We start from the raw sequence: 26,773 nt of genomic DNA, 5'->3' as shown, positions 1-26,773 counted from the left end.
ACGAGTGCTTTTAGTTCCACCAGTGAGAAACTCTGTTGGATCTTGTCAGCAGATGTTATTAAATCACAAAAAGATTCAAATGTTAGTTGTAACCATTTTTGTTTCTTTTGTATTTGTATGTCACTCTGAAAAGCTGACAGAATGCATGAGACATCTGGTTCATTTAGAATAAGGTGTTCTTCCTGAGAAATATTATTTGATGTACTGCCTTGTTCATGTGATATTTGCTCATCATCTTCAGTTTCAAAACACACGTCTTTATCATGCTGTACAATAGACGTCACAGCAATAAGGATTTCATCATAGGTATTTCTGTCAACCTTCTCGTGAATATCATTAGGCAACAACTGTAAGGCTTTATCAATGTTTACACTGAATGACGATGGATCAGAGGTAATGTCTTTTGGGTCATCCTTTTGACATGCCGTGAGAGCTCTTATATGTCTGGTTCTCATCTGAAAGTGCATTTAGTGAGACCTTGGGCATATCGTAATTACTGATTCACCTCCATTTCGAACTTTTATTTCCACATCAGCCACCTTTCTGACATCATCCAAATCTGATGGCCGGTCAATCACATTAAAATCTTCAAAGAACTGAGCAAGTTTTCCTTTTGGCAATTTTCGAACAATTTCCCAGTATTGTTTGTGATTTTGGATTTGTGTCAGTGCTTTTCCGTTCGCAACTCTGTTTATCAATCCAATCCACTGGCCATCACATGAAAATACCTTAACATCAATTCGCCTCTCATGGCATGCTTGTAGTACAACATCCAACATCTTACGGACCACTGTACATGTTAGACTAGGTCCTTGCAATCCATATGCTATGGGCAAAGCATGAGGTACAGACGGAATGTGAACTCTATCAAGGTCACTCATAAGAAAGGCAAACACTTCGGTAGCTTTTCTTCTACAGAGGTCTGAGGCTTCACGTAAACAAACCTTAGATTTATAAAGTGTTTGAGGAAATGTGTGTGTTCTTGGCGCTCTCCTCCCTGATGTGGAGGAAATATGTATACAAAATGGAGATGCTCCATTGTGTTGCTCATGGGTGCATGCCACTGCTTGTATGGAAGGGATTTCACATAAAAATGTACTATTTTCTTTCAAATAATCCACAAGTGTTGATTTGATTAAATTGATTTTGTCACTTTTCCTTTTTGGTCGCTGTGGGGTACTAGACGCATAAAGGGATACTAGTTTTGTCTAAACTATGTCCCACGTCATCTGTGAAAAAAGAACTTTAAACACAGTTGAGCTTTCCTCTGTGTAGCAAACAAACAAAAGTTCATTACATTGCAATGCTACCATTTCACTAAGCAGTTGTGTAGAATAGTACACAGGGATGCTATATAGCTGCTGTGTTGTGTACTTTTTATCTGGGTATGGACACTTAAACTCAAAGGCCAGCAAAGGAGCTGCATGTACATTTGTTCGTCCTGATCCATCTGGACTAACAACACAAAAATTGTCATCGTCGTGTTTTATGACGTAACTGCCTTCTTCAACATAACAGATGTTACTATAATATATTGGAAGAATTTCCCCCACTAGTGTTGCTATGGCATCAATTTCATGTTTTGTTCCATAATCCATTCGGTTTTGAGCTTCCATTGTTGGTACTGTTTTGGTTTTTTGGTTGAAAACATAATCAAAATGACAGATTTGTGCTTTTAAACCATCTAGACCTAATGCTTTATAAACAGTGCTACCGGTGACCTTCGAAGATTTTCTCAGCTTGTGCCATTCTTCACTTCTTTGTTTCAAAATATGCTGATGGATGCCATTTTGTAGATCCTTTGTTATGTGCAATTTTTCGTCATTACTATGTAAGCATACAAAATTCTCTTGAGAATTAAGATGAGCCTTATCGCCAATGCAGTACAGATGTGACACATTTTGGAAATCAGCGCAAATTTTACCTAGCCGGTCAATTGTGTTTAAACAGCTGATTATGTTTTCGTTCACTTGAAAAACAGATGTTTGTATACTGCTTCTCACAAAGAGATATTTTGACTTTCTCCAGTCGGGTTGACCAAGTGTTTTAAATTTGGTAAGACCAAGTTTTTTGGTGATAACTATTTCTCTCAAATCTTTTATTCTCTGACTAATGACACAAATTAAGTTTTGAATGTCAGTCACAAAAGACGAATAGAGTAATGACATATGAGGTTTTAATTCAGTTTCGCTGATTTGCAAAGCTTTTTCAATCAAGACATCTACCATTTCAATCTCTATTCTTGTCCTTTCTCTCATTTCATGTAGTGTTGGAGATTGCTCACAACCAAACAGATTAACATCACCTTGATCCTTAGTTAAGCAACTATTGATTATTTACCATCAAAACAAATCTTCATTGATGTTTGATAATCACCACCGTAGTTTCTTGCAATAATATTTAGACTATCTGTCAAAACTCCTGGTTCAATATAGTCAGAAAGCAAGGATTTCTTTAATGATTGCATTGTATTTATGTGGTACAACAAAATTAATGTGTGCATCAAAAGGATCATAACATCGTTCTTGAAACTGCCCTCGATTTTTGGACCCACCCATAAACCTCAAAAATTTTCCATGGAAGAGTTTGCAGATGATTTTTGTTGTTGTTGTTGTTCATAAACCCGATGAACGTAAAAGAAATAACAGATATATATATATATATATATATATATATATATATATATATATATATATATATATATATATGTATACAGACGATGCCAATATATAACAAAATTGCTGTTTTGGATGTACGTTGGTGGCCATATTGGAATTATGCACACAAAAAAATCTATTCGTTTAAACCAGAAATTTATTTATTGTGTGGAATAGCTTCCTCATCTCTAAATAATATGAAAACGACTTCAAAATCTCAGAAAAATCATATAATTGGTATATGCAAACGCAATTTTCACAGTGGAAAGTTAAATGTGCTGGCCGCCATCATGGATTAATGCAAATGAGACATTGCCCCATGGGGGATTTTGAGGGAGTTTCAGTATGTTATTCTAGGGGCGTCCCTTAAATGAAATCTGAAAAAAGTATATTGCTATTTGTTTTGGTTATGCCAATATAGATTGACTATATAGATATCGCCGTAAGCACTTTAGTAAATTTACAGTCAAAGGGGAACAACTTATTTGGGTATTTTTTCTGATGGTATAGAAATTAAGCCATCAGACTCAAAGGGACGTATCCTAGTTTTTAAACACTGTCATATATTTTTTTTCATATTGTAGCCGTTTTTGATAACTGAAATCATACTTTACTTTGACTTTATGGTTTAGATTATCAATTTCCATACATCCTGGTGTTTTAATATCACAAAATACATTTCTCTTTTTTTTTTAAAACGCACGTGCGTCTGAGAAGTAACAGTTATGAAGTCGAGTGTATTTTTACAGGGTATTTCACCATTTTAAAGTCACGTACTCATGTTTTCCTCAATTGTAACGTTATCCAAATGTGTTACCGGTTTGTAAATTAACTAAACTTATTGTTAATTTTCATAGGTTGAAACTAGGGTCTGTCCCTCTAAGGCTGGTAGATACTGGGTTCGCTTCCCGGTTCCGGCTCTCACCTAGTCCTAGTAATCTGCAGAGGCGGATCTAGGGGGGCCCCCTAAATTTTGCGATAGTTATAATTTTATTATATACTAATTTTCATTTTTTTACGATCCCCCTCTAAATCTCCCCCAAAGTTCCCTTGGCATTCCACCTCATGTCACTGCCTCCACCCCCATCGATTTTCTGGATCCGCCATTGATCTGCCGTTCGAAAGCTTGACAGACATTTCGACGGTTCTGGTCGCTCTCTGCCGTTAGAGATAACTGTATAGCGAAAACACGGAACAACCGACTACACTCCATTCCAATATTTATTTACATGCTCATATACCACTAAGGTTTCAAGCATGTCTGTCCTGGGCATAATCTCTGGCCTTTGCCAGTGACTAAGTCCAGGACGGGGGGGGGGGGGGGGGGGGGGGGATTGAGTTTGAAGTGGGCAGAATTTGGAATAAGTATTTAGTTGTGTCCAGCGACTGCGCGGACCGACTAGTAGACACCGAAAATGGGCCGTGTTCTGACTGGCTGAATTTCGATTCCTTCGGGTCTAACTAGAAAAACCTATGTCTACGGAGAATAACTGCACCTATCATCATGTCCGGACTAAGAATTTAAACCCAAAAATAAGTTTGACTGCTCGGCCGAAAAGGTTTTAAGGTGATTTGAGCAATTGAACGGGCGCCAAAGTAAATTGCGTTGGACTATTTATAAAAAAATAAACATAAGAATTTTGAAGCTCGGTTGAAAACGTTTAAAGTCCAACTAAGCCCAAAAAGGACTACACATACTACAGGAAGAAAACAATCAGCACCTACGTATTTAACCTGGACATTATTCAAAGAGGTGCTGTCGGGTTTCTTCCTGTAGGGTGTGTATTAGTGGTTACTATGTGAAATATGTGATATCGACGAATTCAAAAATGATTAATGTAAAGATATTTAGCGTCAAACTAATTATTGTAATGGCATTCGCACAGATGATATGTTTACAGATTTCACCTTCTATACAAATATTGGTGGTGGTGGTGGTGGTGGTGGTGGGGGGGGTATTACTATATGTTGATGACACAGCGCTTTTTGCTGATAATTATGACGACATGCAGAATTTATTAAATATTTTTGACTCTTATTGTACAAAATATAAATTAAATGTAAATTGTAAAAAAAATCTAAAGTGTTAATTTTAAGTGGTAAGAAGGATTACTCCAAACTGTTCCGTTTAGGAAACGCAAATTTAGATAATGTAGAAATATACAAATATCTTGGCATTATATTTCATAAATCCAATAAATTCACTAATGCTCGAACACATTTATATGAAGCAGCTCAAAAAGCTATGTATTTTACACTTGGACAAGGAAAACGTTGCCATCTTTCCATTCAATGCCAACTTAAATTATTTGATTGGATGGTTTTACCTATTGCTTTATACGGAAGTGAAATTTGGAGTTTTGAAAGTCTGTCTTGCATAGAAAAATTGTATAGCAAATATTTAAAACTAGTTTTGCCTGTTCGAAAATCTACCCCATTATATATGTTGTATGGCGAACTTGGACGCTTCTCAGTAGACATAACAGTAAAGGTAAGAATGATAGGATCTTGGTATAGAATGATTACTGGGAAGCAGTCCAAACTATCATTATTAGTGTACAGAATGTTATTGAATGATTACTGGGAAGCAGTCCAAAGTATCATTATTAGTGTACAGAATGTTATTAAATGATTATGTTACTAATTTTATGATCGATCACAACTGGATATCTTTTATAGAATTAATTTTAGATAATACTGAGTGTACATACATTTGGTGGTCACAGTGTGAGCCTATTAATAGTGCTTCGTTGTTTGAAAATTATTTAACTTCATTAGAGAAAAAACATTGGTATCCATTGTTACGTTTTAGAGTGTCTAACCACAATCATCCAATAGAGACAGATAGACCATTACATGATAAACGCAAACCGTTACATGATAGATTGTATATTTTATGCAATATCAATGCCATTGGAGATGAATATCATTATATTTTTACATGTCCATATTTTAACCAACTCAGACTTCAATATATACCGAAATATTATCGATCCAACCCAAATACATATAAATTTCACGAATTATTTAATTGTAAAAAAAACCTGGTGTCCTTCGAAAACTTGCGATATTTTGTAAACATATTATGAATATTTTCAAGCCCTCCGGCTTATAGCTTTATTGTATTATTATTATGTATGCAAACCCAATCCAATTATTTATAATGATATTCCTATGTGTGTTTTATTTATGCACAATTATGTGAATAGTACTCTGTCATCTTGTTAAAATGTATGAATTGTTCTTTTACATATTGTTCCTCAGATGCCGTGGATTACGGCCTGAGAGAAATAAAGGTTCAATTCAGTTCAGTTGAAGCTCATGTCCATTTAGCCTTTCATTCGACGAATCAAAACCTTACTTGCAGAATCATGCCAATGATTTGAAAAGAATTTGAAACATTGGGAATTATGCCGAGGGTATACGAAATAATTCGGGTGAATTACGAAGTATGCCGAAAACTAATTTCAATATAAAATTTTAATGTTGAACTTTCGTTTGAAGATGGACATAAAATCCATGGGCGTCGATCGGGGGGGGGGGGGGGGGGACGCTACTCCCTCACTTTTCAACACCGGGGGACAATCTATATAAATGTCTCCCCCCCCCCCCCCCCCCCCCACATTTTTTCGTGTTTCGTTTAACAAAAGCAACAACAACAACAACAAAAACCCTCAAAAAGCGACACACGACGTACTGTTTTTGGTCGGTTTTAAAACATAGACAACTATTTTGTTAAACTGTCAGATATCAACGTTTTTTGCAATTTTGATTTGTTTTCTTGAATTAAAAGTTTAACCACTAATGTGTAGCTTTATGATTTTCATTATCTCTCTCTCTCTCTCTCTCTCTCTCTCTCTCTCTCTCTCTCTCTCTCTCTCTCTCTCTCTCTCTCTCTCTCTCTCTCTCTCTCACACACACACACACACACACACACACACACACCACTTTTAAAGCCGGATTGACGCCCATGATAAAATCTATTTATTCATGTACACAATCCAGTGCTTATTACTGCACATTTTTCTGCGTTGTTTTAATGTTGAAATAGGCCAACAAGTTCGCCTATTGCTTGAGCGGCAATCTAATTGAATGGAGCTCGGATATATGAACCACGGCCGTAACAGCCGAGGACTGCGTATATAACCTTAATGCAAAATGGTTACGATTATTATTTAATCCCGTTGTCATAGAAATGAATCAACGTTCGGCCATATAGTGTTAAAATAACTACCATTATGTTAAACACCAGTAATTTAAAATGTACTAAGGCCTCAAACTTGCTTTTCATACAGTCTAAACAAACACCCATAAAATAAACAATATGGTGGTATATTTAGGACACACATTTTTTCTTACTTTTAAATATACAGAACTTCGACTTATATTTCGAAATCTGGACTTGTGTTGTTGCGTGCTTAACTTATTATCTGGAAATGTCTGCTTATTATCTTATGATTTCGACTTATAATGTCACGCTCTCGGCCTGTTATCATGACTATATGCCACTGAATGTACGTACGCATTGACAAGAGATAAGTATAGCATTCAACAATATAATTTAAGAGCTCAAGATAATAGTTTCATCCCTCAACATTAATATAATAAGTCGAGACAACATAAGGTCCACTTTCCATTAATGTGATCTGCGCGCGGAAACAAGCATTTCCATATCTGCATTTTCGTAATTTGACGTCACCAAAGTACTTTTAAGCCACAAGTAAACATTGATCGACCTTTTTTTCCTGCGCATGCTGAATGCACACTCGACTTATTATCTTGAGCTCTCAACTTGTTATCTTGAGCGCATTACTGATTATCTCAAGCACTCGACTTATTATCTGAACTGCTCAACTTATTAACTTGAGCACTTGACTTATTATTTCAAGCGCTCGACTTATTATCTCGAGTGCTCGGCATGTTATCTCGAGCGATTGACTTATTATTTCGAGTGCTCAACTTATTATGTTAAACTCTTGACTTAGTATCTCGAGTGATCGATTTATTAGCTGATGTGCTTGACTTTTTATTTCGAGTGCTCAACTTATTATTCTGAGTGCTCGACTTATTAGCTCAAGTATTAGATTTATTATCTCCAGCGCTCGACTTATTATCTTGAGCTCTCAACTTCTGCATCAGTACTGTACAGCCGAAAAGAGAATTTCAAAAGAAAAAGACATACATGTTGACGAGAGTTAATATGCTGAGCACTTGACATAATACATTGATACCTTGAGATAATAAGTTGAGAGCTCAAGATAATAAGTTACATTTTTCCATTAGTAGCAAAGGAGCCTTTATGTGCACTTTCCCACAGACAGGAAAACAAATATCGCGGCCTTTGACCAGTTGTGGTACACTGGTTGGAACGTGAAAAAAACACAATCAGTTTAATGGATCCACCTAGGTTGTTCGATCCTGCGACGCAAGCACCTCAGGCGAGCACTCAGCCGACTAATCTAAACACTGTCTGCGCACAGCCAAAACAGATAATTACAAAAGATAAAGATATACTTCATGTTGAGAGTTAAAATGTTGAGCGCTCGACATAATAAATCAATAGCTCGAGATAATTTTATATAAGGGATCTTTTATATGCACTTTGATAGACTTTTGATATACCAGTTATGGGACACTGGTTGGGACGGGGAAAAAAACATTCAGAAAATGATCCACTGAGGAGATTCGTTCCTGTAACCAAAGAACCTGAGGTGAGCACTCTACCCACATCTAGATCCCACTCCCTTGAGATAATATATATATATATATATATATATATATATATATATATATATATATATATATATATATATATTATATAAAAGGAATGTCTGTTATATCTTTTACGTTCATCGGGGTATGAACAAAAATATTCATCCGCAAACTGTGTGAATCGGCGAAGTATGTGTCTTTGCAGTAGCTTTGTATCTCACCTAACCAGTGCAACGCAACTGGTTGAAGCCCATGATATGTTCTTTCCTGTCTGTGGTAAAGTGCATATATAAAATATCCCTTGCTGCATTAGAAAAAAGTGTACGTTACGTTGTAATGAATGTAACAGAAATTTAATTATATATAATTATATTTATTTATTTATTTATCATATAATATCTGACATTTAGCAGCTCACATACTTTAAGAACTTGATAACTTTGCAAATTAGATCTAAATTAATCGAGGTCACGGCACTAGGTTTATTGACATTTAAACAAACTTACTACGGTGACACTCCATAATTGACGTATGCATTCATAGTCATCAAATAAAAAATTCCAATAGCAATTTTACACTGAAAGCTATTCAGCGTTCAGAAAACAAAAAACGTTAAAGGTAGAGTCAACTCGAACAAGAGCCTTATGTGTTGGAAAGATGCATACCCGGACCACCAACACATACTGACACTTTAACAAATGAAAAACGCGTAATTTTAGAGTTAATAAAAACCCATGATTATTCCTGCTAACTGGGGGCAGCCATTGTGTTTCGTTTTTGTGACGTCCGGTGGTATAGTCTGGGGCGAAGTGACGTCAGCTCCGTCCATCTTCTCTATGCGCAGTGTAAAAAAACCGCTCTAATTTACGACAAGGCACTTCGCTTTCATCAACCTGACTTGTGAAACAACATAAATGACTTGATAGTATAATAAACTATTTAACTAAATATATTTCAGGTTACATCAACAGAACGAAATAGAGTTATAGTATTTATCTTTTTAACAAAACCAAAGAAAAAATGCATACTATTAGGCCTATTGGTAGGGCACGTTCGAGCAAAAACTACCACTCACGATACCCAAGTGATACTTTTCTTTTCTTTGGGACGACGTAATTGGTCACTTTTGTGATTTTAGATGGGAAAGTCTACTTAATCAAGGGTTTTACAGAATTATTTGCAATAATAAAGCAGGGCGGTTGGTAATGTCCATTACGATTTGAGGTGTATCCGTGCTGTTATTACACAATACCCTGTGATCTTCATAAAAGAGGCACGTCTTTTTAGTGTGTCTAGACACAGTGTCTGGGGACCGTCTGAATATACACCTGCCAATCAGGAACCACAGAAAGGCCACGGAAAGAAAAGATCAATTAACCAAGAAAAGACTCCAGTTATTGTTTCAGTACGTGGGTTAATTTATGTACGAAATATAATACAGTTATTTCAACACTTTGACAATGGTGGTTTATTTTGTATTGAAAAATAATATATAATTGGTACTGGCTTACTAGGATGGATATAATTACAGAACGTTGCGATGCATCTGCAAAAATCAGGTATGTTTTGTTTCTTCAGTTCGAAGACTAATTCCTGACGTGACACGTTAGGTATTACGTAACCACCAGCTCGCCAGAGGGCGTATTCACTGGAATGGTACAAAATGGCTGCGCCCGTTATATATAATAGCCGTCACATGTAACCGTTTTATTAATTAACTATACGATTATATTTGTTGATATTAAGCAATAATGTGCATTATATATCGTTAAATATGCATACCAGGCCAAATGCCTTAATTGTCCCCTCCTTTAAGCACTAGCTTATTTTGATGTAAGGGCATCCAAAATTATGTCATTCGAGATTTACGTCATTCCTATTCAAAAAAACATCGCGCCACATATTCTTACATCATTTGAATATCTAGTAATGGAAAAAAAGAATGTTTTATTTAACAACGCACTCAACACATTTTATTTACTGTTATATGGCGTCAGACATATGGTTAAGGACCACACAGATTTTGAGAGGAAACCCGCTGTCGCCACATAGGCTACTCTTTTACGACAGGCAACAAGGGATCTTTTATTTGCGCTGGTGGGTGGATCACTGGTGGGTGCAAGTGGTTTACACCTACCCATTGAGCCTTGCGGAGCACTCACTCAGGGTTTGGAGTCGGTATCTGGATTAAAAATCCCATGCCTCGACTGGGATCCGAACCCAGTACCTACCAGCCTGTAGACCGATGACCTAACCACGACGCCACCGAGGCCGGTATCTAGTAATGGCGTACTGGAATTAAAATTGTATGTCAGTTTACAAAAACATGTTGTATTAAGCTTGAGATTATATGATAAAGAGATTATTACCCTCGGGTATTTTGGTATCGTCAATATTATAGGTTTTGCTTCAGCACTCTCGTACGCTTATGGTCAAACATAGGATTTTTGGTATATTAGACCGGGAATCTTTGTCTACCGTGTAGAAGTCAGCCATTTCGTGTTTTAGCTATACAGTTATCTCTGGCGGCAGGGAGCGATCATAACCGTCCATATGTCCGTCCAGCTCGTGAACGGCAGAGTACTCAGGCTAGCTCCCACCCAGAGCGAGTTTAATGACTCAATGGGTAGGTGTAAGATAACTACACCGATTTCTCTGTCATTAACAACTAACAATTAACCCATTGCCATGGACAGACAGCCCAGATAGCGAAGGTATGTTCCCAGGACAGCGTGTCTGAATCTAACTTGGATATCACAAAAAAGTATAAACAAACTTTACAAAATGTCTATCATACAAAATGTAGCAAAACAACACTAAATTGCCCTGAAAACATGTCTGAGCGTCGTTATTTAAAAAAAATCCCGAAACCCACTCCCCATTAACTGTCAAAGTTAATATATTACATGGGCGGATCCAGGAAATATTTTTAGGGGGGGACCAAAAAAGAAGGGCACATTGACTCGTCAAAAGGGCACCTTACTACAAGTTTTGATAAATTACAATTAATATGAATTCCTACAGTTCTACGTCATAATATACTAGCAATAATGAAGTAAATTGGCGTCACTCGCGTTAGAACCTCAATGGGGCCCCATTGAGACTCAATAACACAGCTTGCGAAAATCTTGATTTCATTTATCTACAATATAATTATTGTTTACTTAAAAAAAAAAAATTCTACAAACAAAAAGGGCACTTGGACATTTTGAGGGCACTTGAACAATTTTTTGGGGGGACGCGTCCCCCTGGTCCCCCCCCCCCCCCTTGGATCCGCCCATGTGTTAGTATCTGATTCACTCTGTTTTTCCAAAAGATAGCGAGTGGTCAATGTGTGCCACTACCAGTCGTATGGTTAGTGACACTCTGATGATTCGTATAGTGGTAGTACTCTTTTATAGTCGTCGCTGTACGAGCGCGCGTTGTGAAACACTAGTACAACGGTTGATAAAGTCGGAAGATCGATCAAGTTAAGGAAGATTTTAATAGGTTATAAGTTACACATTTCACAAGGTATAGTCTTCTCTGGGTTCTCGTCACAGAGTTAACTGATAGGATGATCGTGGTTCGGGATAAAATGTTCACAGGAACTGCATCTGCCTCACGATATCGTCGGATGGTTCAGTTTTACTTTCGTCAGAAAGTATAACGACCGGCTGGGTCAACAAAGTAGCTGATTCTTGGATTGCCGTTGGCCGGAGCTTTTCGTGGTTGAGAAAAGACTGTCGATAGAGCTTGCTGGCTCTTCTTTTAAACACTACTGGCACGAGGAAGGTATGCGGGTTATGCAGCGACATTGGTCGGTTGAGGCCGGATCTGTCCGTCAACACAGTCGTGCGCGGTCATCTCGCACCGTCCACAAAGTTCATATATGAATTATAGACTGACCACCGCTGACCCATCGCTGTTCCTTTAATGTCAGGAGAATTAGTTCGGAGATTTCTGGACTGACTTCTGCTGGCCATCGTCGTTCCTTTAATGTCAGGAAAAATTAGTTAGCTATCTGTTCCTTTAATGTGAGGGTATTGTGTTACAAATGTAAGGAAGCCAGTGTCCCCCTTCCTCCTCTCGCTTTCAATGCCTATAACTACCATGAAACCAATTCTTTAAATTAGATGTAACACGGCCATTTCACTGAAAATATGCACTGCGTATCAGTTTAAACAATTGCCAGCTCTTTGTAGGTAGAGGAAAGCAGTTCAAATTCAAAGTGCGTCTTCATACATTTTAGGTCATTAAACAACTTTCAGATTGTCTCTTTAATCTGGGTCCTTGGTCATCTGTTTAAAATGACTATTCTGAGTTTGTTGTCATTAAAACAATTTATTAATCTGCTCGCCTGTAATACATGTGGGTAATAAGGCGATTGAAATCATTCCAAATGTAAAGCATAATATAAATAAATATATTTAGGATACCCACCTTTGACCCAATTATTTCAAATCTAGTTTAACGACATGCAAATAATAGAAGTAGTAGTAGTAGTAGTAGTAGTAGTAGTAGTAGTAGTAGTAATAGAAGTAATAATAATAGTAGTAGTAGTAGTAGTAGTAGTAGTAGTGATGATGATGATGATGATGATAATAACTAACAATAACAATAATAAATCAAGGATGAATTTATTGTAGGCACAAATGCATATTTATTAAGCTGCTACAAACACTAGGACGACCAGAAATGCATTGAATATACATATATTGAGAGACATGCATCACATAGATAGAAATACTCATATTTTAAACAAAGATGTAACTTTGTAAGTAGGCTCTATATTCCGTAAGCTAAATTCAATATATATGTGTTATACAAACATTAGAATATCCAGAAATGCATTGAATGTTGGATATTGATAATTCATAACATACATTGTGAAAATGTAAGCGTATTACAACTGTAATAACTAAAAAAAAGTTATATTGGTTGAAAACATGTTACAAAGGTTACACATTCAGGGTGGTCGGTAAATAACTAACAACCGTCGGATCCAGGAACTCTGTGTTCGTACTGGTTGCACCCAAAGCTGAACCTTTTGGCCAGCATACACGAAACATACGAATTCGGTCGATTTCCAACGCATCTGAAAAAAAAAACCCGCTGATGTTATGGCGATATTTATAGGAAAAAACACACATTTTTTTGTGTTTTTTTCTTTATTGACCGTAAGCATAGCGGCTTATTGGTATGAACAAACAACAATACTAGTAAACATACAATATCACATGTACATACAATTAGGATAATAAGTAGAACACACACACACACACACACACACACACACACACACACACATGTACATATATATTCTCAATAAGGAGAATGTAAATTATAGTTTTATAGGTAGAGTATTATATACAAATTGACATTCAAATGCAACATATTATATATCTTGATAATTCCAGTATATTTAGACTAAGGAAGTTCGAATTTTAAATGCTTTAAATGTATATTTTCCCAATTTACACAATATATTTTTGTTTTTGCTGGTCAGCAACTGTATAAACTTTAGCATAGATGGCCTATTCCAGTAGTATTTCTTTATATAATTTTCTCTTAAATCTCTGTACAATGTACATATTAATACAAAATGATATTCATCTTCTACATCTCCGCTATTACAATAAATGCATACTCTATTGGGACGACTTATTTTCTTATATCTACCAGTTTCTATTGCCAAAATATGTGAAGATAGCCTTAATTTCGTAATACATGTTTTATAAATATCAGGTATAGGTTTGACCAAGTATTGTTGAGTTTTTAAGTCTTCGACCAAGTATCTATACAAATTGCCGCATTTCACAGATGTATTTAGCTGATGGTAAAGATTCTGCAATGCTTGGTCAAAAATCCTTTGTTTAATTAGTGATAAATAATACATCGTACTTTCTACCAGATGATCCTGATTGTCCCAAATATAACCAAGCCCCAACTCTTGAAATGTTTTCTTAATAAAAAATACCCAGTTATTTTTATAGACGCAGCTAGATTTCATCTCACTATACATTGTACTCATTATACAATTATCAGTTTTGATCAGTTTGAACCAATATTTCATCATACGATAGGTACGTTCATGCACCATTGGATATCTACCTAATTCAAAATAAATCATAATATTGCTTGTACATCCTTTAACTTTTAGAACATTTTTACAAAAATCAAGGTGAATGTTTTCAATTAAATCTGCTTTTTGAAAACCCCAAATTTCACAACCATAGAACAGTACGCTAGCTACATACGTATCAAATAACGCCAACAATGAACTTTGGTTTAAAAACAAGGGCTTGGAACTTTTCTTTATTGCAAAACATGCTTTTCTTCCTTGTTCAGATATACATTTTATAGCATGTGAAAATTTGCAGGTAAAATGTAGGACAATACCAAGATAGTTAAATTGGTCTACTACTTCGACCGAGTCACCATCATAGGACCATTTTTCATCATCTAGTAATTTACCACGTTTTCTGAAAATCATAATTTTGGTTTTTGTTTTATTTACAGTTAAACCCCATTTGTTATTATAAAGGAACAATGTGTCAAGCATATGCTGTAATCCATATATACTTTCAGAGAAAATAACCATATTATCTGCAAAGAGTAACAGAAAAACACTGAGATCTCTAAACATAGTATCAGGGCAACCCTTAACAATAAATTAATTTTCTAGGTCATTTAGAAAGAGTGAAAAAAGTATCGGTGATAAAACTTCACCTTGCATTAGGCCAATGGTATTTTTAAAGAAATCAGATCTAAAACCATTTACATTTATGCAGGATCTAACACAGTTATACGTATATTTTAATACTTTTAACAGTTTGCCATTAATTCCGTACTTAAATAGTTTGGTCCACAGATTATATCGATTCACAGAGTCAAACGCTTTCTTATAATCCACAAAACAGCAATATAATTTACCATTATGTTCCAGAGATTTCATTATTATAGAATATAGCGAAAATATAGCATCAACAGTGCTAACTCCTTTTCGAAAACCAAATTGCGCATCTGTTATAATGTTGTATTCTTCTGACCACTGATATAACCTCATGTTAAGCACACCGGTAAACAACTTGGCTAAACAGCTTACTAAACTTATACCTCTGTAATTGTTCGGATCATTTATATGACCTTTTTTATGGACTGGTACAATGACAGCAATTGACCATAGAGTCGGGTAAAATCCAGTGTTCAGTATTACATTAAATAACTTACAAATCACTGGCAATAATATATTTTCAAATTCGATAAAGAACTCATTCATAATACCACTAGCCCGTGGCTTTTGTTGCGTTTTAATTCTCTAATTACTGCTAAGACCTCGCTTTCATTAATTGGCTTGTCTAATTCATCAAACACAGTATCACTATTTTCATTGGTTTCATAACCAGAAGTCGTATCTAAATTAATATCAACGGAACTACTGTCCTTAAAATAATTGAAAAATTCAGTTAGTGTTATATCAACTCGATTCTGTTTACTTTTTGAAAAATATTTATAGAATTGTCTAGGGTTATATTTACGTAAGTAATCTAGTTGGTTTTCCTCTAGTAACTTGTATTGTCTTTTCAGTTTTAATTCCATTTTCTTATACTCATGTTTACATTCATGCAATGATTTATGATTTTTATCACACTTATGCCTGTTGAATGCACGCAAGGAATCCATATATCGGTTATACAACACCCTGCAATCATGAGTGAACCATGGTTTGTCGATTTTAGTATGCGAGAATACATTTGGTTCGTATTGGCCACTATTATTGTTACCGACTAAAGATTTCCCTCTACTTTTGTGTTTCACAACAACGAATTGCTCTGTTATATCTTTTAGAGTATGAGTAAAACTATCAATAATGTTATCCACACCCTGTTGTGAATTTTCTATATCACATGAATCAGTAAGTTAAAAGTCGATATCTAAAACTTATTTTTGCCCACCATTATTCAGTGTTTGGCTTTGAAGAGGAAAAAAAAGGAATGTTTTACTTAACGACACACTCAACACATTTTAATTACGATTACTAGTATATGGCGTTGCACATATGGTTAAGGACTACATATATACTGAGAGTTGAGAGTAGGTATGTATGTAGGTTTTAACGTACACATTCAGAACAAGCTGTTGTAGCACACGCCTGTCGTGGGCGCAGGTGTCGACTTTCACCTGCTCCTCCGTCTAGGACAAGAAAGGGTTTGGGGAGATATTGGAGGGGGGGGGGGGGGGGTCGCCCGCGCTGTCTTGTACAAGGGAACAAAAGCAGCCCGACCAGGATTGGTAGCGGGCGAGGGTTTCCAATTAGCAGCAGAGATCTTTTGTAGTCAACATTCTGCAGACAGGATAGTACATACCACAGCCTTTGTTACAGCAAGGAGAGAGATCTAGTTAAGTGGGTATAACGCTCGCCTGAGATGTTTGCGTCATAAGATCAAATCACTTCAGTGGACCCATTCTCTCATTGTTTTTCCCCCATCCCAGCTAGTACACCACGAATCGTAAATCAAACACTATGGTATGTGCTGTCCTTTTTGTGAGAAACTGCATATGAAAGATCCCTTGCTGTGCCGGAAAGAGAAAGAGCCCAATGGGCCTACCAACAAGAAACGATCCTAGGCATCCGGCGAGCACTATTTTTGTACTAGGGTGTCGTTAAACATTCATTCATTCATGTGATCGAATTCGTACTGCGAGAACACCTAAATGGGAACGACTTTAGTGTTATATGTTCCGATGTTTGTTGGGTCGACACATCGCTCGTGACAAGTCTGTGCGACTAATCGCAATATAATGAGACCGCCACTTTAACGTGTGTTCTCATCAACTCATAGGAGCGGGACGTAGCCCAGTGGTAAATCGCTCGTGACAAGTCTGTGCGACTAATCGCAATATAATGAGACCACCGCTTTAACGTGTGTTCTCATCAACTCATAGGAGCAGGACGTAGCCCAGTGGTAAAGCGCTCGTGACAAGTCTGTGCGACTAATCGCAATATAATGAGACCGCCGCTTTAACGTGTGTTCTCACCAACTCAAGTCTGTGCGACTAATCGCAATATAATGAGACCGCCGCTTTAACGTGTGTTCTCGTCAACCCAAGGAGCGGGACGTAGCCCAGTGGTAAATCGCTCGTGATAAGTCTGTGCGACTAATCACAATATAATGAGACCGCCGCTTTAACGTGTGTTCTCATCAACTCAAGTCTGTGCGACTAATCGCAATATAATGAGACCGCCGCTTTAATGTGTGTTCTCATCAACTCAAAGAGCAGGACGTAGCCAAGTGGTAAATCGCTCGTGACAAGTCGGTGCGACTAATCTCAATATAATGAGACCGCCGCTTTAACCTGTGTTCTCATCAACTCAAGTCTGTGCGACTAATCGCAATATAATGAGACCGCCGCTTTAACCTGTGTTCTCATCAACTCAACGAGCAGGACGTAGCCCAGTGGTAAAGCGCTCGCTTGGTGCGCGGTCGGTCTGGGATCGATCCCCGTCGGTGGGCCATTTGGGCTATTTCTGGTTCCAGCCAGTACACCATGACTGGTATATCAAAGGCCGTGATATGTGTTATCCTGTCTGTGGAATGGTGCATATAAAAGATCCCTTGCTACTAATGGAAAAATGTAGCGGGTTTCCTCTCTAAGACTATATATGTCAAAATTACCAAATGTTTGACATCCAACAGCCGATGATTAAAAATCAATGAGATCTAGTGGTGACGTTAAACACAGCAAACATCAACTCAACGCGCCGATTCCGTCTGTCATCCTCTAAAGATTGATGATGATGACGATGATGATAATAATAAAGTTTATATATATATATATATATATATATATATATATATATATATATATATATATATATATATGTATATAATTCAAGAAATTATAATAAGGTCGCAATGGGGTGTAGGTGATTGTTATTTCAATTCGTTTAAATGTAATTCGAGGGGTGTGGCAATAGTTTTAGCACCACAAAAATGAATTTTATTGTGCACAATCAAATAAGCAGTAGTGACGGAAATGTATTACCAATAGATGTATCATTCAATAAGCCGCGGTTCACTCATGGATATACATCGTCCAAGTGATAAAGATAGACCAGCTTTTTTCACCAACTGGAATCGATTTTTAGAAAGAATGGGGAATGAATCATATATAATAAGGTGAGATTGGAATTTTTTATTTTAGATAATAATATAGATATGTCAAATAAATGTAGTTTAAATAATCCAAAAGCTAGAAATGACGTTTTAAATCTGATTGAAGAAAATAAATTAGTAGATATTTCGCGTTATCAACATCCAGATATTAAAATATATAGTTCGCGGCAAAAAAACCTCCCAAACATTTAAACAAAGTCGTCTAGATTTTATATTAGTACCTTAAGACATTTTAACGTATAACTGCACTAGGCCCATAGAAACAGATTACAGAACTGACCGCTCATGTACCACGCTTGAAATTAAATTCTTAGACATTACAAGATGGAGCGCTTGTTGGAAATGTAATAATTCTCATTTATATGATAATGATTATATTTTGATGGTTAAAGAAATAATTAGAGACGTTATAAAACAATATGCAATATCGGTTCCTTCTGACTTTGATACATTACCTAGAGGTGAACTTCTTGACATAAAAGTAACTATTAATGACCAGTTATTTTTAGAGATTTTAATGATGGAAATAAGAGGTAAAACACTTTCGTTTGCGTCTAGGAAAAAGAAAGAACAGAAAATAAGAGAAAAACAATTAGAAAAAAAAAGGATATACTGCTTAGCTAAGGGATAGATGATACGTTTGTAGAAGAAAGTCTCAATGATTTAAAAAATGAACTAGAAACTCACAAAAAATAAAAATTGAAAGGTGTTTTTATTAGGTCTAAAGCTCGATGGCTGAAACACGGAGAAAAACCGTCAAAATATTTTTGTAGTCTAGAAAAGAGAAATTACGTGGCAAAAGCATTAACTATATTAATAGACAATGAAAATAATGTTCTAGAAAATTAAAAGCAAATTGAGAAAGAGGTAGTAGCTTTTTTATATAAAACATTGTACACTAATCAAGATGACGAATTAATTAATATTGACCTGTAAAGAGAACTTCATAACCATACAGTTACAAAAATAAACGATACTATATCAAAATCACTAGAGGGAGAATTAACCTATAATGAAGTCACTAAAGTTTTAAAGAAAATGAATAATTTTAAGTCACCTGGGACAGACGGATGTACTTCCAAATTTATCAAATTCGTTTGGTCTGATATTAGTTATTTTGTTTTTAGAAGTTTAAACTTTGGATATAATTTAGGTTAGTTATCAGATTCACAGAAATTGAGATTAATTACACTTATTCCAAAGAAAGATAAGGCAAAAAAATATATTAAGAACTGGAGACCAATATCACTTCTAAACGTTATTTACAACTAGGGCCAGCAGCTATTGCAGAAAGAATTAAGAATATCCTCCCCTCGTTAGTATCTATGGATCAAAATGGATTTATACATGGTCGATCAATAGGTAATACTATTAGACTAATATGTGATATACTACAATATACAACTACACAAAATAAATCAAGAATGCTCTTACTTGTAGATCTTCTTTTCTATTTTTTGAGTTTTATAATAAACGTTTTAGCTTATTTTAAATTTGGTGTGTAAATACAGAAATGGATAACAACTTTCTATGATGAATGTGAATCGTGTTTATCCATAAATGGTAATATTACTGAACGCTTTAAACTTAGATGTAGACAAGGTGATCCTTTATCACCCTATATTTTTATTTTGTGCGTTGAAATTCTTGGGATCATAGTAAGAAATAACAATAACATAAAAGGGATTGAGATAAACGGTAAGGAATTTAAACATATCGCAATTTGCCGATGATACAACATTACTATTAGATTGGTGTAAAAAAAAATATCGTACAACATCCATGGAAACATTACAATATTTTACAAATATCGCAGGTCTAAAAGTTAATATTGATAAAACAAATATAATAAGATTAGGCAAGGATAGAACTGATTATAGAAAATGTGTCAAAACATAAGTTAAAATGGACTATTGGATTTACAGTCCTTGGTGTGCGATTTTCTACTAATATCTATCAAATACAAGAAATAAACTATAATGTTAAGCTAAAAGAAGTTAAAAAGTTACTTGAACAATGGTCAGAACGTTCTTTATCAACAGTAGGGAAAATTGCTGTAATTAAAAGTCTGACTTTATCAATATTTGTTTATCGTTTTCCATTACTTCCAAACCCAACAGATGCTTTCTTCAAAACCTTAGAAAAATATTTTGTTCAGCTTATATGGAATAAAAAGCCTGACACAATAGTTAGAAAATCATTAATTAGAGATTATCAAAATGGTGGTTTAAGAGCAGTAGATGTTAAACTATTTTGCAATGCGCAAAAAAAATCGTGGATGAAAAGTGTGTATTTAAACCAAGACATTGCCTATTTATTGAGTAATTGCTTAAAGTCTAAAGCTTCGTTAGTATTTACTTTTGGGTCATCTTACAGCAAAACAAAATTATTGACATGCACAAATCCTTTTTTGAAAAATGTGTTAAATATATGGTAAAACGTTTTAGAAAAATTTGAAGCTAGAATTGACAAAATAAAAGTATAGTGTATTTAACCTACCAATTTGGTATGTATTAAAATCAGTAAGAAGCATGTTTATTATAAGACATGGGTAAATAAAGGAATTATGTTCTTAAAAGATCTTCATAATAATACCAATTGGCTTACATATGATGAATTCTGTATGGAATATGACTTTAAACCACCATTTACAGCTTATAGTGGGTTGATTTTAGAAATTAAAAAATATTATAAATTGAATGTGTATACAGAATTAGTAACATCACAAATGCCGATAATACCTAATAGCCTAGAAGAACTTCTTAAAACAAATGCTTGTAAAAAGTTTTACAATGATTGTGTAAACCAATATACATCTAAACATAAAATAAACGCGCAAGTAAACTAGCATCATATTTTTGGAATAGAGTCCTGTGACAAATAGTGGAAAAATGTATATCTTCTCCCTTTCAAGCTAACTACAGACACAGGGCTTCGTCACTTTCAGTACAAGATTGTTTTATTTATTTTAACCACAAATAAGCACTTGGTAATATATGGTATAAATGATTCAGATAAATGTAAATGTTGTCATATGTTGTCATATGTCATACGATTCGATTCGATTTTTGTGTATTCGGAATTTCGAATATTGTAGTGTACGGACAAGAGGGACAAACTATATGGCCATCCGTTAACATTAATAAACAATAAACAATGTGGACGACAAAGCAGGAAAAAACTCACATTTTAAAATGAAATTCGTATATTAAAGTAACCTATTAACCAAATAATACTCTTATCATACGTATTTTTTTATTTTGCTGATTAGTTGCTCATTAACCCAAATGTAGACTCGCTGCCTACAGTACTACACTGCTACAAGGCTAACCGGATGATATTTATATTGTCTTTCTAATTTCCTTCTCTGACTGAATATTCCTTCATGATCTGCATCTGATACACTTGATTATTATCCAAGGTATTCGACATTCGAAATTCGATTCGATTCAAACATTTTCGAATATTCGATTCGAAATTCGATTCGACCGGTAAATTGAGATTCGCAGGGCCCTACTTCTGTGGTTATGTCAATATGTTCAGACATTCTGGAATATTGTTATAAACTGGATATTCTTAAAAACTAAAATCAGACTTCGGATGAATGCACAAACAATTGTTTTAGGCAACCCTAACTATTCTAAAGTAGATAATATTATAAATTTAATACTGCTAATTGCCAAACAATACATATACAGATCAAGATGCAAAAGTCAACAACTGACTTTAACTGGCTCCCAGAATAGTCTGAACACGTATTATCATATAGATAAGTATATTTCCGTGATAAATAACAGAATAGTCTGAACACGTATTATCATATAGATAAGTATATTTCCGTGATAAATAACAGAATAGTCTGAACACGTATTATCATATAGATAAGTATATTTCCGTGATAAATAACAGAATAGTCTGAACACGTATTATCATATAGATAAGTATATTTCCATGATAAATAACAGAATAGTCTGAACACGTATTATCATATAGATAAGTATATTTCCGTAATAAATAACAGAACAATCCAATTTGAAGACAAATGGAATTGTTGGACAAAACTAATTGTATAAAATATAATGTACATTTATTTTTCAGAATTATTTATGAATACATTATATTTACAGAATATATAGAAATGATTTACATATTAATTATGTTAATATTTATATTAATTAGTATGAGACCATTTTATAATGCATCATCTATTTAATTGTTACATGTTTATTTTATCAATATGTATATTTTTTGTGGTGAAATTAAAAAAAGGAAAAAAAGAAAAAAAGTTAAATTATATTGTTGTAATTTTTATGGGCAGACTATTGAAGGTATAAAGTTTATCAAAGCAAAGCAAAAGGTAATAATATTATAAATAATTTTAGCGGGACGCCGCCATGACGCACCTTTGACACTGCACCTTTAAGTTCCTATAGCTAGCTGTATCATTTTCATTTTATGTAATTTATTAAACTTAAACCATACCTGCAGTAGTCGGCCCGCCCATCTCCATTCGCGTCGCTCATGTACCAGGTGTTGGTGTAGCCAGCATCAAAAGAGACCAGACCCCCGTTAGGTGGGTTGTAATTGTACTGACTATCTCCTTGAGTTCCGGACAGAGCACATGATAGCCATTTGTATGGGGAATTGGCGCTGGGCCCAACGACTCTAAACATGAAAGAAATAACAGCACGATTCACATTATAGCATCCTTTTATGTAAAATACAAACACACCTACAGTTTTAAGAAAGGTGCTCTCTCTCTCTCTCTCTCTCTCTCTCTCTCTCTCTCTCTCTCTCTCTCTCTCTCTCTCTCTCTCTCTCTCTCTCTCTCTCTCTCTCTCTCCATGTGTATATGCACATGTAGATCAAATACTGCGATATGCGCTGTTTTGTTTGTGAGAGAGGTTAGGTATATAAAAGATCCCTTGTTACTAATTATATTAATAGAAAATGTAACGGATTTCCTCTGATGACTATGGCTGCGTCAGAACAAATTATATAGACTTGTTGGCTCTCTCTCTCTCTCTCTCTCTCTCTCTCTCTCTCTCTCTCTCTCTCTCTCTCTCTCTCTCTCTCTCTCTCACGCACACTATGTATCTCACATATAAAACACACCTTGCTGCTAATCGAAAATACTAGCCCATGGATTTGAGCATGCTCTCACGACATTTTCGTCGGAAGATACCATCAACTGGGTGGGGTGGGGAACAGTCATATTAACTCGCCTTTTATATTGGATGTGGAGGCAATGCATAATGTATAAAGTTGGGGTGGCAGTGCCTCCATGGCATCATATGTACAACCACCCACCCTATGTAATAATTGCAAAAACAGAATCTTGTGTAACACACAGTTTATGTTATACCTGCAATAGTCATTGTTCGCTCCCTGTCCTTTGATGTCTACCCATCCTTGAAACATGTAGCCGTATCCTAAATCCGTTATGTCTGTCCGTCTTGGATCTATGGCGTCGACTCCCACCAGCATCATCACACAGAGGCAGGCAGCTAGCAACATCATTGTCTGTCATATGTTTATATTATATATAACATTTTATTATTGATATGGTTTATTCACTATGTAAAAAAAAATAGCATGGAATAAAAGAAAAAGAAAGTGAACACGAGAGGAAAAGAAGAAAGATAGAATGCTGAGATTTTTATGGGGGGAAAAGGAAACATTGCTGTTTATTTATTTCCTAAACAATCTGATTAAAGTCATCTCCACTGGTTCTTTAATCACAGGCCATCGTACAGGCCAGTGGATATGGTTTCCAAAAACAAGCTGTAATGAACAAGCTTATTTCATTTCAACTTATTTCCGTGCTTATATCCAATTAAGGTTCCAGCACGCTGTCTTGGGCACACACCTCAGGTATCTGGGCTGTCTGCCCAGGACAGTGGGTTAGTTGTCAGTTGGTTAGTGGTTAGTGACAGAGAAGAGGGTGCAGTGGCCTTACACCTACCCACTGAGCTCTTAAGAACTCGCTCTGGGTTGGAGCCGGTACCGGGCTGTGAGCCCTGTACCTACCAGTCTGTAGTCCGATGGCTTAACCACTGCGTCACCGAGGCCGATGAACAAGTTTAAGGTATTTCTATACAGACTTATTTATTTGAAATAATACACCCATGGTGTGTGTCACGGAGCTTCTAACGCCGTTACCGGCAACTGCTCCCACCACTTAGTTCCCCGACAACAGAATCAGAAACCCGCAATGGGTGTAACAGTATTTCTCCAAATATCCCAAGCTATACATATAGATCTCCCTGTATCGGGTAGTTTTACACCCGAGTGGCTGGCACTAGGGGTATTCAGGGAACAGGATCGTATATATATTTATATTTACTATTAACCAACGTTAACTTCACTAGAAAGACAACAACACAAGTTTAGTTTCAAATATGTATTATATAATACCAGGTAAGTGTTACAGCACTTGTTAAAACCGGTGTCACACCACCTCTAGGCTGAGCACCACCCGTAAACTTAATCACTTGACAGTTAGGGATATAATTACCCCTCACAGTAAAACATCACCCAGCGACGCCTACAGTTTACTTTAGTCGGTCTGACTTAGATTACCAGCTGTCCTTCCCATACTAAGCAAAACAAGAATACACATAATTAAAATACTTGAATGCCACAACAAAATACCTTTCAGTTACTACAGAGCAGTAAAATATAGTTACTATGTCCACTGGACTAATAAAGTTCGCCCAGCGGACAGCGTTTCCACCGCCTCACTATACGTGCTTGCCACCCAACTCCCTATACAGAGAGAACTCCCAGCTTATATCCCCTGTCGTGGTTTTTGGCAGATGGGTCCCATCTTTGGGCAGTCCTGCCATTTATGGACGAGTGGCGAAATAATGGCCACACTAATACTCTAAAACTATCAACAATACAGATACCATCTAACTAATACGGGAACCTTCTTGGGTTAATTACTCTATGCACTAGCTTTCGATCATTAAAGTGCTACTCCAGTTGTTTCAGACCTCGGTCTAAAGTTAATGTGCAGACGGCTGTCTCCGTCACAGTGTGTAAATACCAAATAATATGTACTTACCTTACCTAGCAACACTATCAATAGTGATGATGGTGATAATGATGATGATGATAATGATAATGATAAAGATCATGATGATTATTATTATAATAAATAAAAATACGTATTTATTTTTACGCCAGCCCCTAGTTCATCAAGATTAACGTTGACTGCAAGTCGAAGTGCAACCAAGTTGACATGTGCTTGCACTTCGACTTGCAGTCAACGTTATCTTGATGCACTCCGGCTGTCCCCATCTACCTCTCCATTCCCTCTTACCGTCTGCTAAGTTGTCCGTTTTGCGACTGTAACGACCCATGGACTTCTATTTATACACGACACGACCACGTCCAACTAATCATGACGTAACCGGATCCGGATCTGTATGTTAGATTTAATCATGTGTACTGTCGATTCTTCTTAAAGAGACACCTCCCATAATAAAGACAGCGATCACTTACCATAATAACCACATGTTGACAAAACCTTGGCACTGCTATTTAAAAACATCCGGGAGCATACGACATTGATATCATGGTATACTAAGACAAAAAAGGTTCAGCAATTTGGTAAATTTATGTCCTTAAATTAAAAAGAAAACAAAATCTTGTGACTTACAGAGTGAAAACAGACACTTGATTTAATTGATGTATCATTTGTCAGTATGTCGGCTCTATTCACCTGATTAGAGTCCAGTATATACATTCATATTACTATAAACGACCAAGTACTTATAAATTTAAAGAATTAATGAACAGTAAGCGAATCGGAATATTAAAGAAATTAGCATATTTTATAAATGTAATTATTAGTAACTTTAAACGTCCCTAACCAAACCAAACAAAAAATATATGATTATTATTATTTGCTTATAAGTACTTGGCCACACATGGTGTTTATCTAGAGTATATCTACATGTTTATATTTATATGAACACCAACCTGTGGTATGTGTATAACGATGTTCTTAAATGTGTATCTAATGTATTTAGAGTTGTTGTTATACATCTTGTTCTTATGGAATTTTATATATTGGTCTTTGTATGTTTATTATCAATCATCTTGTCACGTGAATGTTATAAATTGTATATGTATATATTCCTCCTATGCCGTTGTGCAACGGCCCGAGTGTAAATAAATTCTTCTTCTTGACCAGTGCATCACAACTGGTAAAAGGTCATGGTATGTGCTTTCCTG

General features: G+C 35.7%; 1 protein-coding gene across 2 annotated transcripts in view; it reads right to left on the bottom strand.

Moving 5' to 3' along the window:
• Nucleotides 1-25,956, bottom strand: part of LOC121383473 — a 73,649-nt gene extending 47,693 nt beyond the window's left edge. The window contains exons 1-4 of one of the 2 annotated variants that reach the window (XM_041513543.1): nucleotides 25,857-25,956; nucleotides 23,895-24,052; nucleotides 23,012-23,194; nucleotides 12,973-13,446 (exon numbers count right to left, since the gene is read on the bottom strand). In XM_041513543.1, coding sequence (XP_041369477.1) covers nucleotides 13,338-13,446; nucleotides 23,012-23,194; nucleotides 23,895-24,049 — 447 coding nt within the window. In that variant the 5' untranslated portion in view covers nucleotides 24,050-24,052; nucleotides 25,857-25,956 and the 3' untranslated portion in view covers nucleotides 12,973-13,337. Of the gene's footprint in view, nucleotides 1-12,972; nucleotides 13,447-23,011; nucleotides 23,195-23,894; nucleotides 24,053-25,856 lie in introns of those variants that run through there. The other variant, XM_041513542.1, reaches the window with a different exon arrangement.
• Nucleotides 25,957-26,773: the final 817 nt, after the last annotated feature.

Source organism: Gigantopelta aegis, chromosome 10 (genome assembly GCF_016097555.1).
Source record: "Gigantopelta aegis isolate Gae_Host chromosome 10, Gae_host_genome, whole genome shotgun sequence".
Lineage (NCBI taxonomy): Eukaryota > Metazoa > Mollusca > Gastropoda > Neomphalida > Peltospiridae > Gigantopelta > Gigantopelta aegis.
Note: the sequence above shows the minus strand (reverse complement) of the source record. Positions and strands in the feature narration are given on the sequence as shown.